Source organism: Ovis aries, chromosome 4, assembly GCF_016772045.2.
Source record: "Ovis aries strain OAR_USU_Benz2616 breed Rambouillet chromosome 4, ARS-UI_Ramb_v3.0, whole genome shotgun sequence".
In the NCBI taxonomy this organism is placed as follows: Eukaryota; Metazoa; Chordata; class Mammalia; order Artiodactyla; family Bovidae; genus Ovis; species Ovis aries.
Genome location: NC_056057.1, coordinates 33410774 through 33426128, shown reverse-complemented (window position 1 = coordinate 33426128; position 15355 = coordinate 33410774). Strand labels below are relative to the sequence as shown.

The 15355-nt window shown below is 41.1% G+C and overlaps 1 protein-coding gene across 5 annotated transcripts in view; it reads left to right on the top strand.

The window, feature by feature from the left end:
- Window positions 1-15355, top strand: part of LOC101112460 (ATP-dependent translocase ABCB1-like) — a 166288-nt gene that overhangs the window by 34095 nt on the left and 116838 nt on the right. For all 5 annotated transcript variants that reach the window (XM_042249153.2, XM_060414579.1, XM_060414578.1 and 2 more), the window contains 4 exons: window positions 2966-3137; window positions 10196-10245; window positions 12537-12728; window positions 13112-13283. In XM_042249153.2, coding sequence (XP_042105087.1) covers window positions 10238-10245; window positions 12537-12728; window positions 13112-13283 — 372 coding nt within the window. In that variant the 5' untranslated portion in view covers window positions 2966-3137; window positions 10196-10237. The remainder of the gene's footprint in view (window positions 1-2965; window positions 3138-10195; window positions 10246-12536; window positions 12729-13111; window positions 13284-15355) is intronic.

Sequence of the window (15355 nt, the reverse complement as noted above, 5' to 3'; positions counted from 1 at the left end):
TATGCTGTCTAGGCTAGTCATAACTTTCCTTCAAAGGCGTAAACATCTTTTAACTTCATGCTGCAATCTCCATCTGCTGTGATTTTGGAGCCCAGAAAAATAAAGTCAGCCACTGTTTCCACATCTATTTGCCATGAAGTGATGGGACTGGATGCCATGATCTTAATTTTCTGAATGTTGAGCTTTAAGTCAATTTTTTCACTCTGCTCTTTCACCTTCATCAAGAGGCTCTTTAGTTCTTCTTCACTTTCTGCCATAAGGGTGGTGTCATCTGCCTATCTGAGGTCGTTGATAATTCTCCCAGAAACCTTGATTCCAGCTTGTGCTTCCTCCAGCCCAGTGTTTCACATGATGTACTCTGCATAGAAGTTAAATAAGCAGGGTGACAATATACAGCCTTGACGTACTCCTTTTTCTATTTGGAACCAGTCTGTTCCATGTCCAGTTCCAACTGTTGCTTCCTGACCTGCTTACAGATTTCCCAAGAGACAGGTCAGATTGTGTGGTATTCCTGTCTTTTCAGAATTTTCCACAGTTTATTGTGATCCACACAGTCAAAGGCTTTGGCATAGTCAATAAAGCAGAAATAGATGTTTTTCTGGAACTCTCTTGCTTTTTCGATGATCCAGCAGATGGTGGCAATTTGATCCCTGGTTCCTCTGCCTTTTCTAAATCTAGCTTGAACATCTGGAAGTTCACATTTCACATACTGCTGAAGCCTGACTTGGAGAATTTTGAGGATTGCTTTACTAGCGTGTGAGATGAATGCAATTGTGTGGTAGTTTGAGCATTCTTTGGCATAGAGTTCCTGATAAGCTATGAACGGAGGTTTGTGACACTGTACAGGAGACAGGAATCAAGACCATCCACAAGAAAAATAAATGCAAAAGAGCAAAATGGCTGTCTGAGGAGGCCTTACAAATAGCTGTGAAAAGAAGAGAAGCGAAAAGCAAAGGATAAAAGCAAAGATATACCCATTTGAACACAGAGTTCCAAAGAAAGCAAGGAGAGATAAGAAAGCCTTCCTCAGTGATTAGTGCAAAGAAATAGAGGGAAACAATAGACTGGGAAAGACTAGAGCTCTCTTCAAGAAAATTAGAGATACCATTTAGTAAATATTTATATTCATGGCCCACTTACTTTTATTCCAGCCAGTGATTAGTTTTTGAGTTAGTACTTTGGGAGTGGTGATGAGGGAAATCTTGTATATCAATTATCTTTTCTTCCTCTATTGAGGAATTCGACACTTTTCCACTTTATAGCCTTTAATAGAAGGTAAATCCGCCTGCCAGTGCAGGAGATGCGAGTTCGACCCCTGGGTCAGGAAGATCCTCCCGAATGGGAGAAGTATTAATCGCTTCCCAAGTGGGCCTGTCACAGCCCCAAGCCCACTCCCCTTACTGTGTCCTCTTCTTATCAGGTTTGCATCTCAGGAGCTCACTCTTTTCTTTCTTATGGTTTGCCTGCAATTAAAGAGTTTATGCAGATCTACTCTGGTCTTTGGGAAGCATGTATCTAACTCATTGCTTTCCCTTTCCTTCTCACTGTGGAGGCCTAATTGGTTTCCCAGGTGGTTCAGTGATAAAGGATCCGCCTGCTGCTGTAGGAGATGTAGGTTCGATTCCTCTGTTGGGAAGATCCCCTGTAGAAAGAAATGGCCACCCACTCCAGTATTCTTGCTTAAAGAATCCCATGGACAGAGGAGCCTGGTGGGCTGGGGTTGCAAAGAGTCAAACATGACTGAGAATGCACACAGGCATGGAGGCCTAATTACATTAATACCAGTTAACATTTATGCTAGTGCTGTTAGGCAGCAGATATTTGACCCAAGCCACTTTCTGAAAGCAGCAAAACATGTTTCCTCAATGGTGTCCTCAGAGGGACCTTTGGCAATCATGGTGTTTTAACCAAGAAAAATCTTGACCTGAAAAGTGGCTTCCACTCTTGGGAATCAGAGTCACAAATACTATATTTCTTACATTGAGCCATTATAGATCTCTTTAATGTTCCAGAATGTCCTGTGACATTCATTTTCTCATGAAGCCCTCATATGTAAGAGAAGGAAGATGAAATCAGGCGCATTCAGGGTGGTATGGCTGTAAATTGGTACAGCCGTGGAAAACAGTATAGAGGTTCCTCAAAAATGTAAAAGCAGAACCACACTTCTACTCTTGGGTATAGATACAAAGAAAATGAAAACATTAATTTAAAAAGCTCTCTGCACCCAAGTTCTTAATAACGTTATTTACAATTGCCAAGATGTGGAAGCAACTTAATTGTCCATCGACAGATGGGTGAAAAAGATGTGGCATACACACACACATACATACAATGGAATGCTATTCAGCCATAGAAAGAATGAAGTTATGCCTTTTGCAACAACATGAGTGGACCCAGAGTGTATTATGCTTAGTGAAATAAACCAAAGACCAACACTGTATGTTATCATATGTGTAATCTAAAAAATAAAATAAATGAATATAACAAAACAGAAACAGACTCACAGATACAGAGATCAAGAGTATTATCTGTGGGGAAAGGGAAGATAGGAGGGGCAAGATAGGGGTAGGGATTAAGAGGTATAAACCAACTGTATAAAATAAATAAGCTACAGGATGTATTGTACAGCATAAGGAATATAGCCATTATTTTATAATAAGTTTAGAGTATAATCCATTAAATTATTGAGTACCTGTTGTACACCTGAAGCTAATATATTGTAAATCAACTATAGTTTAATTTTTTATTAAGTGGATAGACTTAAGTCCAATATAAAGAATGTCAAAACTCAAAAAAAAAAAAAAAAAGAAGCAAATGCCTGCTTCTCTTAGGTTATTAGGCCAAGGTGGTTGCAATAGTAATCTACAGGTAACTATTTAGATTTTGGATACATTCGGAAAGTAGAGTTAACCTTCCATGACATCGTGCTAATTGTTTCTGTTGTCTGTATTTTCTCCTTTTTCAGTTTCGCTATTCAAATTGGCTCGATAGGTTGTGTATGGTGCTGGGGACTTTGGCTGCCATCATCCACGGAGCTGGACTCCCCCTCATGATGCTAGTGTTTGGAGACATGACGGATAGCTTTGCAGGTTTTGGAAATTTCGGAAACGTAACTTTTCCAAACATGACTAATGAAAGTAAGTGTTGTTTGTGGTACTGATTGTTTTGAAAGCTTGATGAAAAATCATTCATTGACTCACAGTGAAGTTTGTGGAGTCCTCACCAAGTATGCATGAGTGTGTTTAGTGCTGTGGGAGATGGAGGGGTCTGGCTATAGCTCATATCTGTAATGAATTTGAGAAGATGATATTCACAATCATTAGAACATACAGTGAAAGTGCTGGTAGAGATAGATAGGAAAAGAGAGCACTCTATGAAGGCAGAAATATCCCAGGCAGTTTCAGGAAAAGGTATTGGAACCTAATCTGGTATTTGAATATTAAGCAGGAATCAGTTACACAGTTCCCTGACATATTGATTATGGGTACAGGAGACAGGAATCCAAGATGATTCTAAAGTTTTTAGTCTGAGAAACAGCATAAGCTGGATACAGTTACTATCAACTGAGATGAGGAAGATAGAGGGAGATCAGTTTTGGCAGTAAATACCAGAAATTTAATTTTGGGCATCATCACAGGTTGGGCTTTTTGGAAACATGGAAATGGAGAAATGGGGACAAGAGAAGCTGTGTGTGTGTTTAGGATGGGAGAATGACAGATTGTTTGTATGCTGATAGAAATTATCCAAGATAGAAGAGAAAGTGATGCTTTGGGAGAGACGGAGAGATTCGTTTGAGTGCTGTCCTTGAGAAAGGAAGGAAAGTTATGCTTAAGAGGAAATACTTGCTTGAAGTACAGGCGTGAATAGTTCACCAACAATAACGGGTGAGAAGACAGAGTATTTGAATGTTAGTGCTCAAAGGTTGGAATACTTGGACATGAGGATTTGTAGAACTTGTCTTCTCAGTCAAATAGGAAGCAAGACATTTGGCTGATCAAGAAAGGAAACCTAAATTAAGTTCTAGGAATTCCCTGGCCATCTAGTGGTTAGGACTCCACACTCTCTCTGCTGAGGGCCCAGATTTAATCCTTGGTCAGGGAACTAAAATCTCCTAAACTGCGTGGCATGGCCGAAACAAGCTAAAACAAGTTTCTTAGCAGAGTGAGAAAGTGAGTGGACTAGGGTGTCACACACTTTCACGTCCTTGAACTTGATTGAGGAGAAACTGGCTCATAACTGTGAGCTCCCAAGTCACCTCTGGTCAAGTGTACATTGATTTCGACTAAACTGCACAAAGACTTACAGCCTGGTGTGCACTCAAGTCATGGAGACCTTGAAGAGGCCTGTTTGTGCACTCCAGGATTTAGTGACATAGATTTTGCAGGACCTTTAAGTCTCTGATGATTGCTATGAATCCCTTCCCCCAGAAATATGCACGTAGATATGCATGCGATTTGGGGTCTTTATGGATCCTCTGATACCTGTCTGTGGATCCTAGGAACTGTTTTTGTGTGTGTGATCCTGAAGAGCACATTCTTTACCCTGCGGCAGGACTGCTTCAAATTATGTGAATGCCGGTAATGAGTTGGGCTAGAGAATCTTACTGTGTGTCTGAGCTCTGTAAAATTCTCATGTGTTTGTTAAGCCCCTTCAAACGGACCAGCCAAAAGATGTTGCACCACCTTTGAACTGGTACCTTTCCTTCATACCAGTCACCAAAAGGAAATGTTTAGCTTTGTTTTTAACCAATGTGTTCATTGGTTCCCGTGCATGCTGTAATTTAGCAATATTCTTTGTTCATTGGTTCCCATGCATGCTGTAATTTAGCAATATTCTTTGGAGTTGTTACCACCTTACAATGCAAGGATCCTTCAGTGCTCTGTGGTAGCTCAGCCGACTTTATATGTACATCTGGGACCCCTATTGATCTTACTTATTTTTAAATTCAGTCCAGACACACACTGATCTAACTGTTGGAGGTGTTCCACGAGCCACGCTGTGCACCTGCATGCACTCCATGGAGGGCCGGTGCTGAACCCAGCTGTGCTAGTTGGGAAATACTGGGCTGTTAACGCACCTGTTGAAGGTTGGCCCAGTCTGGGAAGAGTGGGCTATCACATGGCTCCCTGCAGCTAGCAGAGCTGAGCTCACATGGGCCACGGTAAACGCACCTGGAGCTGTGTGGATTGGTCTTTTGCAAATTTTATTTTTTAAAATGTTTTTGTGTGAGTTTATTTTTTCTAATGTTTAAAGGTTATTTTCCATTTCCAGTTATTATAAAATACTGACTGTAGTCCTGGTGCTGTACAGTTCATCCCTTGTAGCCCGTCTTACACCCAGCGGTTTTGTACCTTCCCCTCCCAGCCCTGTGCTGCCCCTCCCCTGCTCTCCCCCTCTCCACTGCTGACCACTAGTTCTTTGTATCTGTGAGTCTGCATCTCTTTCGTTATGTTCACTAGTTTGTTGGGCTTTTTTTTTTTTAGATTCCACATATAATTGATAATATTATACAGAATTTGTCTTTGTTTTTGACTTATTTCACTTAGCATAATGCCGTAGAAGTTCACACCTGTTGTTGCCAGTGACAAAATTTTGTTCTCTTTTGTGGCTCAGTAGTAATCTATTGTATATGTATATATACACCACGTCTACTTTATCCATGTTTCTGTCAGTGGACACTTAGGTTGCTTCCATATCTTGGGCAACTGCAAATAATGCTGCTGTGAACATTGGGATGTGTGTTCAGCTGGTCTTTTTTTTAAAACTGCATTAACATTTGCATACATTTTATCTTGATCACTGAAAAATTATTTGGCCCTTACTTTCATAAGAAAATAATCAATCTCTTTAAGTAGGAGTACTAACCATTACTGTGTCTTGGCTTTGCCTGGTCCATATTTACATGTGAGATGGACAGTAACCTGACTTGTTCCCTAGTAGCATATATAAGTTCTCAAAATGGTCCAGCTGTGGAGACTTGCTCCTCCTTGGCATGCATCTTCATATGTTCGGATCACAGAGTTTCCACCTGGGGATGTAGTTCATGTTGCATTCCTTGCCAGCCCTTCCCGTTCAGCTCCCTCTTCCAGTCTTGGGGAAATTTAGAGGAATATTTGGACGTTTTGTCTGTCTCTGCTACCTTCTTAAGAGATACTATATCCAGTAGTTAAAGGGCTGGCTCTGGAGTGTAGGACTGCCTGGCTCTGAAATTCCACCTTTGCCACTTTTTGGTTAAGACGATTGGGGGATTATTTTCATGCTTTAATTTTCTCATCTTTGGAACAGTTAGATAGCAGTAGAACCTACTTCATAGAATGATTGTGAGAATTAAATGGATTCCTCACTTAAGGCTCACAGGGGAGGGTTTAGTCATGAAAAGGTGCTCAATAATTGTTAATATTTGTTATAATTATCAACAAGAAGCTCATGTTTCCATGTTCCTCACAAATGAACCTTCATAACTTGTAATGATATGGTTCCTTATCTCATTTCATCTTTTCAGAACTCTGTGATACTAACTCAGTTTTTAGAGTTGTTGAAAGGCATACTGCAAGTCACTCAGTACCTGTTATAAATGTGAAGCCGTCCTTTTCAGATGCATTTCCTTAGTAACTATGGACTGCTAGCCATGCCTTTCAGGGAAGGCAAGAGCCTCAAACTATGGCCCGTGGGCCATATCTGGCCTGTTGCCTCTTTTTACGCCATCTATGAGCTTAGAATGATTTTTGCATTTGTAAATCACTGGGAAAAAATGAAAGAAAAATCTTTTGTGACACATTATAAAATAATTTGAAATTGAAATTTCAGTATCTATACATAAAGTTCTAGTGGAACAGAGACATGCCCGCTTGTTGGCATAGTATTTATGGCTGCTTTCATGGAAGCCACAGACATTACTATGCTATTTATGGCTACTCCCTTTAGGGGAGTTTAGGATGGAGATAAAAAATGAGGCACTCTGTGCTCTGGAGAACTGCCAGAACAGGTCTTCAGATAGATGTTTTCAGGATTTGATCTTAGGAGCCCAGTTCTTGCATCTCCTCATATCTAGAAAAGCACTTATTTCCTTCATGGTGACGTTAGTTTCTCTTGACTAGCAGAAAACCTTTGCAAAGATAAGTGCTTGATTGTGTGAACTCCCCCTTTACCAAAATTAAGTATATACTGTCCTTCCCTCGCCACTTCTTTGGAGCAGTTTCTCAGAGCTATCTGAGGTGCTGTCTCCCAGACTATAGCCCTCATTTTGCCTAAAATAAAACTTAGCTCACAACTCTCTCGTGCATTTTTTAAAAACTTAAAATATGTCTAATTTTTCTAGAATAGTAGTAGTAGTGTAGAATAGTCAGATTTTTGTTGTTGTTGTTACTATGGGGGAGACACTTTTTTAAAAAGTAGGTTAGTTACAGTGTAAACTCTATAATATTATAAAAAGCAGCAAAAAATGAAAATAGATAATACGTGACCCACTCTAGGTGCTTAAGAAGTGAGATGAATAAATGAGAGACCAAATTACAGAATTTTATAGGTTAAAAAAGAGCCCAGAGAATCATCTGGCCCAAACCCATAATATTATGGATGTAGAAACCAGTGCTCAGGAAGCTGAGCCAACGTGGCCAGAATGGAATTGCTTGCTAGTGAGCATTGCTGAATTCCTGGGCCAGGAATCCTGCCTTTTATTCTGGTATTTCCCCCACTCTATTGGTGGTTTCAAATTCTGCCTAAAATTGAAGCAAACGCTTCAAACCCAACTTTTCATTTGGTCTTTTCTCTCCCTATGATGCCACCCTGTGGACTTACATATTAGTGTATCAGGCAGGGCAGCTCTGAGGTACCGCTCTCCAGGCCAGGAGTGACTGTGGCTCCCAGAGTCACCTCGGTCACCTGCGATGATCCCAGCCACCCTGAGTGGCAGGCAAGTGCCAGAGGGGAGTGATCATCTAAGCAGAAGGTCCAAGCTGCTCTTGCTTGTGTCTGATGGAGCTTCGTGCACAAGATGACGGGAAAAATTGAGTCATAGCATTCTTGAGCCAGAACGGCCCTGACAGGCCATTGAAGGCAGTGGTTTCCTCACGTCTGTGATCAGAGAATCCTCCTGTGTGAATGATGTCTGTCACAGAGGCTGCCTGGGGAAAGCAGCTCACAGAGAGGCCTCCTTGGTTGAGAGTGGTGGAGGGGGACCTCTGCTAATTGGCTCTCCGACCACCTGGCAGCAGGGCTGAAGTCACCGCATATGTTGCCACCACATATGTCCCAGCTCAGCCTGTGCCGAGTCATCCTTTTTCTTCCCAATTCCTCTCTGTGCTTCCACTCACCCCCGCCCACTAGTATCCAGTTCTCCACACACTCTCAGGAGGAGCTTTTAAAAATTTTTTGAAAAAATGTGTTTGGCCGTTCTGGATTTTAGTTGCAACATGCTGACTCTTAGTTGCTGCATGTGAGAAGTAGTTCCTTGACCAGGGATTGAACCCAGGCTTCCTGCATTGGGATTGCTGAGTCCTAGCCACTGCACCACCAGGGAAGTCCCTAAGAATGAGCTTTTATAAACATATGACAGTCACATCTATGCTCGATGGTTTTCCATAGCCTGGAATAAATACGTCTTCCATTGGCCTACCTGGCCCACCTGATCTGGCCCCCTCCTGCCTCGTCAGTCCCATTGCTCATTGCTTTCTGAGTACAACCCACCCACTGTTCCATGAATATTCTCATTTCCTCCCTGGCTAGGGGCCATGTAGAACCTGCCCAGCTTCTCATCATTCATTTCTCTCTCAGAAAGACCTTTGTCCCCAGTCCACTCCAAAGTTACTGTAGCATCACTGCTTTATTTCCCTTTTATGAGTTATTACACTTATCTTGTTGATTTATTGATTTACTTGTTTATTCAGTTCAGTTCAGTCACACAGTCATGTCTGACTCTTTGCGACCCCGTGGTCTGTAGATTGCCAGTCTCCTCTTTCCATGGAATTCTCCAGACCAGAATACTGGAGTGGGTAGCCGTTCCCTTCTCCAGGGGATCTTCCCAACCCAGGGATCAAACACAGGTCTCCCATATTGCAGACATATTCTTCACTAACTGAGCCACTGGGGAGGCCCCATGTACACATGTACTGACATGGAAAATTGGCCACTGAATGTGAACTGTGATTCTGTCTTTTAAAATAAGCATGTACGTGTATACTTGCATATAGAAAATAAAATCTGAAAAAAATTCACACCAGAATATGAACAGTGGCTAGTGCATGCACGCACGTGTGTGTGTGTGTGTGTGGAGGGAGGTGTTAGAGTCTAAATGTACCTTGTCCTAAAACGTTAACATCTGCTAATACTGCATAATGAGCTCACTGGTGTTTATTACTTTCTTCTTTGTATCTTATATTTTTAAAATAAAAACTGAAGAAATGTGTTGTTCAGTTTGAAATACTAAATGGTTTAGGGTCAAGCCTGCACTGATATTTATCAGGACAAAACCCACAGAAAAGATTTTTCTCCATGTCATCTTGGAGTGGAATTTCATAAAACATTTTAATCCAGGGACAGTAGTATCTCGGCTGACAGACTGCTTCTTAATCAATGCAGCTTTCTTCTCGCAAATAAGCCTCACTGAATTTAGTGTGTGTGGTTGCACACAGCCAGTAGTAAAGGATTTGCACAGATGCTTATAGATAATCGCAATTAAATTAGTTCGACCTGTTTTTGTGTAAGTTGTTAAGTGACACCAGTTTGATTCATTTTGATATGTTTATCTTTTTGAAATTCCCTCATTAGTCTGTGTTGGGTCTTAGTTGCGGCATGTGGGACTTTTGGGGGCACGTGTGCTTCTCCCGTCCGGGCGCGTGGGCTTCTCTGGTCGGGCCACGTGGGCTTCTCCCCTCAGGGCACGCGGGCTTCTCCTGTCGGGCTTGCTGGGCTTCTCCTGTCGGGGCGCGTGGGCTTCTCCTGTCGGGCCACATGGGCTTCTCCTGTCGGGGCGCGTGGGCTTCTCCGGTTGTGGCATGGGTGCTCCAGAGCGTGAGGGCTTAGTTGTCATGCACAGCATATGGGATCTTAGTTCCTTGACCAAGGATTGAACCTGTGTCCCCTGCATTGGAAGGCAGATTATTAATACTGGACTGTGGAGGAAGTTCTATTTATATGCATATTTTTAATGAAAAAAAAAAGAAACATAACAGTGTATGTTTGTTTTGCGATCAACTAGATACTATAAATAGAAGAGTATGGCAAGAAGCTGGAGAAGGAAATGACCAAGTAAGTAGATATTTTTCTGCTACTGCTAAGCCTTTCTGTCTTAATCCAATTGTAATATGGTTAAAAATTTTGCACTATTATAATAAAGATTCAAACTTTTGAGGGGATCAACATCATTGTTAGTGTTTTAGGAGGATACAATGTAGGTTTTTTTCTTAAAGAAAAGAATTTGCTTCATAAAACACTCTAAAGTGAAGGTTAAGCCTGGATCAGACTGATGTATGCATTGGTAAATATAGAATATCATCTGCAGGGAAATTAGAGGGGTTCAAGGTGAGCTTATTTAAAATGCAGTTAAGAATCACATTATTTGCAATGGCTTTGTATTATTAGTTTGCTTCTTGGTTGGCTTTAGTCATGATATAATGCGATCAGTTAAAGAGGATTTTTTTAAATATAGCATCTTATTCTGAACAATGAAGCAATGCATTCCAGAATAAATATAGTCCTTTTAACCTTAACTCACTTTGGAAGCTTTCATTAATGATTTACTTACCTTGAAGTTTGCTCTCAGAACAGCTTATAAAACATGTCCAAAGGCATGAGTTAGTGATTCAGAAGAAAATGATTGCACATTACCCTGTAAGTACTCTAGTAGATTTGAAGAAAATGGACATATTTGACCATATTTTGAAAGTTGAGAAGCAAACACTTCCAGATACTCTTATGGAGAGGCGCTTTTTTAATATTGATGAAAAGCAGTGTCTTATAAGCATCTTCAAAGTGAAAGTTTCTCAGTCATGTCCAACTCTTTGTGACCCCATGGACTGTAACCTGCCAGGCTCCTCTGTCCATTGAATTCTCCAGGCCAGAACACTGGAGTGGGTAGCTGTTAGCTTCTCCAGGAAATCTTCCCAACCCAAGGATCAAACCCAGATCTCCCACGTAGCAGGTGGATTCTTTATCATTTGAACTGCCTGGGGAGCCCATAATCATCTTAGAAATGCTTAAATACAGGTATTTTTTTCTGAGTAAATGTAGACTGGTGGCTTACAATACATTAGCTTATTTTCAAAGCACAGGTTCCACTTGTTAAATGAGGCTTCTTTTTAGCTATCTCTTGCTGTATCATTAACACTTGGATAATAAATATTGAGTTATATATTAACTAAAATGTAGTATTCTAATTCTAGCTTCCCTGATAAAGACATTGTACATTACCAGGTATAACTTGGGGGAGATATGTTTACATCAGGCTGTGAGCATCGACATCAGCAGCTATCTGGTTGTTACATCACCATTTTTATAGTTTCTGCATGATTCATACAAGTTGTTTGTTTGAGGGTGGCCAGTTGTGAACTTCTAAAAGTAGAAATATTGGAATCCTGTATTTCATTTTTGAATGTTTGTTTTTACCTAAAAAGTAATTGCTTAGTGAGGCACATGAGTTGTTTGCTTTTTTCTGTATGAAGACTCAGATAAGGAAATATAAATTTGGCATTTCTAGTTGATCAAGGGTCTGGTTTTAGAAGATGCTCATTCTTTTTATCGTTAGAATTTAAACTGGGGGGCCCTGCTACTTGATTCATTAAGCATTTCAGGGTAACTCATGATGGCCAGTTGGGCAGATGGTATAAAAACATTTTTTATTCTCAGTTGTCTGGCAGATTAATAACCCAAAAGGTCAGGTGACGATCTCCATCTCTTGGTTTCACTTTCTGGCAAGTTCTGTCCCTTCTTTCCATTCCCCAGTGTGCAGAAACCATCCCAAGTGTTCAGCTGATATAGGGGTAATCCAGGTGTGCAGGATGACACTGGTAGACCTCACCTAATGCTGTGATGCTTTTAGGCACCACTCACGTCTTTCACAATAACTGGCATTCTCTACATGCTAACTGGGTGCCAGGCACAGACGCAAGTGTTCTTATATATTAGTGTGTTACGGTTCTTTTTCTTGGCCATGTTACGAGGCATACGGGATCTTAGTTCCCCAGTCAGGGATTGAACCCATGCCCTTGGCAATGAAAGCATGGAGTCTTAACTGCTGGACTGCCAGGGAAGTCCCACTGTGTTACAGTTCTTATCTCCATTTTGCCAGTTAGAAAACTGGGACTTTGAAAGGTGAAGTCAGCCTGTATCGCAGTTAAGAGCTGGGATTTGAGCCAGAACAGAAAGCACGCTCTTCACCATGACATTCTACCAGGGTGGCTGGGGTTGGATGCTGACCATCAGTGCTGCTTTGAAGGAGGGCGAGGTTGCCAGATGACTGAAAAGGGCAGGGCAGGGGGTCTGCTGGGGACAGTGCATTGATGAGAAAGTGGCGTGTGGGCAGCTTTCTTGCTCTTTTCCAGGTACGCCTACTATTACTCTGGAATTGGTGCTGGCGTGCTTATTGCTGCTTACATCCAGGTCTCGTTCTGGTGTCTGGCTGCTGGAAGACAAGTACACAGAATCAGAAAACAGTTTTTCCATGCCATCATGCAACAGGAGATAGGCTGGTTTGACGTGCATGACGTTGGAGAACTTAACACGCACCTCACAGAGTAAGTACCTGGGTGTGTGTTGAACTCTGACATGTACTTCTTATTCTTTTAAAATGGAAGTGATGTCATAAAATCTGAGAGTAATTCTGAAACTAAATTCCTTCTGAGTCTTGATCGTGCCTCATGCGTCTTTTTGTTCCCAGAACCCTGGCAGGGCATGAAGAGGTCCCGCGTGACTGGTAGTGAATGAGGGGTTGGACTTGCTAGACCCAAGACATCCTGTGGGAGTGAGCATTAGGGCGGCGCCATGATACTTGCTGGGGACATTCCTGAGCAAAATCCTAGATGTAAACTGATTACCCCCCACTGAGACCAACAAACACTCAGGAGAAAAGTTCTGGTGTTCATAATCCTGATGTTTATTTCTAACACTGTTCTTTCAGTGACGTCTCCAAAATTAATGAAGGAATTGGCGACAAAATCGGAATGTTCTTTCAGGCAATGGCGACATTCTTCACTGGTTTTATAATAGGATTTACAAAAGGTTGGAAGCTCACCCTTGTGATTCTGGCCATCAGTCCTGTTCTTGGCCTGTCAGCTGCCATCTGGGCAAAGGTAGGTGTGAAGCCTGTGAATCCAGGCTATTAAACTGTCTCCACCCTCAAAAAACACCCCACAGCTCCTCCAGTAGAGGCTGTTTTTGTCACATGATGACCCCGACACTGACAATGACGTTAAATCTTCTGTTCAATCTTGGTGTTAAATCTTCCGTTCACAGTCAGTGGGAATAGGCAGATGTGAGCTCACTGAGTTGTCCCCACCCAGAGTCTGTGCTGTTACTGGGGGGAGGGAAAGATGGAGCTCTCCCGTCTCCTTCTCTGCCTTCATGCAGAAGGCATGCTCGGCTCTCGGAGAGCTGTGTCCCCGGTAGACAGTTCCACGTTCACAAGCAGAGCTTCAAGTTCAGTGACTAACACGTAAGTCCCATTCAGTCACCATTATTGATGTCAGTGTTTGTGTAGATTTTATTTATTTTGTTGGCAGAACAGTTTTGTCAGCATTATAAATGGCTCTGTGTTTATACATACTTAAGTCCGTTGGTGTGAAGACAGCTTTTTAAAAAGAGGTTTTTTCTAGCCCCTTACGCATGTACATCTGAGGTCTGTGGTTCCCTCTCTGTCTTGAAAGCAAAGCAATGCAAATGGCCCTCCCCACCTCCGCAGGGAGGCCTTCCTCTTGAGACTGGGTGTGGTGTTCATTCTAAATTGATTTCCTGTAAGTGTAGGTGGCTGTGGAGAGATTGGCCTGGTATGTAGTTTCTTAGAGAAAAAGAGAAATGAGAGACAGAGCTACACATTCACATGGCAAAAGGATGTGAAATAACGGAGGGCCAAGCAAACCCAAGCCTAACACAAAATGAATCAGGCTGTATTAAGAAATTAAAAAAATTTAACCCTGTGGGATGGATATTGTTTTGCTATTATAAACAGTAACTGCCATTTTTTAAAATATCTACTGTGTCAGGCAAGTATATATATTTTTCTCTTTTTTAAAAAATTTGTTGAAATGCAGTTAGTTTACAGTGTTGTGTTAATTTCTGCTGCTCAGCAAAGTAATGCAGATACACATATATATACATTATTTTTCATATTCTTTTCCATTATGGTTTATCACAGGTTATTGAATACCATTTCCTGTCCTATACAATAGGACCTTGTTACCCAGATTCCACTGTTTTTAGGTTAAAAAATCCCAGGGAATTTCAGAGTATAAAATAACAACATATCTTAATCTCCCCCCAAATTAGTAAATGTTAGTTACACTGTTTGCAATATTTAGCTATTATATTTTCTACATGTGAAGTAGAAGTTTATAGAATATTACAGAATATTTTCCCCCTCATTCCATCATATTATCTTCTTCTTCAAAGGCATGAAATACATGTTCTTGCAAAGTTTAGATATCATCTCCTTTAACAGAGGAAGAAATTGAAGTTCTGAGAATTCTTATTAATTTATTGTTCATACTAACGCAATGTTTGAATGGTATTGTTGGTGGCTAAACTGTATCTCTGTTGAAATATTTGGCAAAAGCCTTTGTGTTAAATGATTTTTCTGTTTACTAGCATGTTAGGCAAGGCAGGTGGCAGATTCTTCATATCAGTATTTGCTGAAAAACTGTTCTAAAATATATTGATGTTTGTTCTAGTTAAGTTAGGGGGGAAAGCAGTAAGTTAATCTTTTAATAATTAATTGTGCATTACTTCAGATACTATTTAATATTTTCTTTAAAAAATTTTTTAATATAAGTTAATTTATTTTGATTGGAGGGTAATTACTTTACAATATTGTATTGGTTTTGTCATACATTGACATGGATCTGCCACTGGTGTACATGTGTTCCCTATCCTGAACCCCCCTCCCGCCTCCCTCCCCATACCATCCCTCTGGGTCATCCCAGTGCACCAGCCCCGAGCTCCCTGTATTATACATTGAACCTGGACTGGCAATTCATTTCACATATGATAATATACATGTTTCAGTGGCATTCTTCCAAATCATCCCACCCTCGCCCTCTCCCACAGAGTCCAAAAAACTGTTGTATACATCTGTGTCTCTTTTGCTGTCTTGCATACAGGGTTATCATTACCATCTTTCTAAATTCCATATATATGCATTAGTATACTG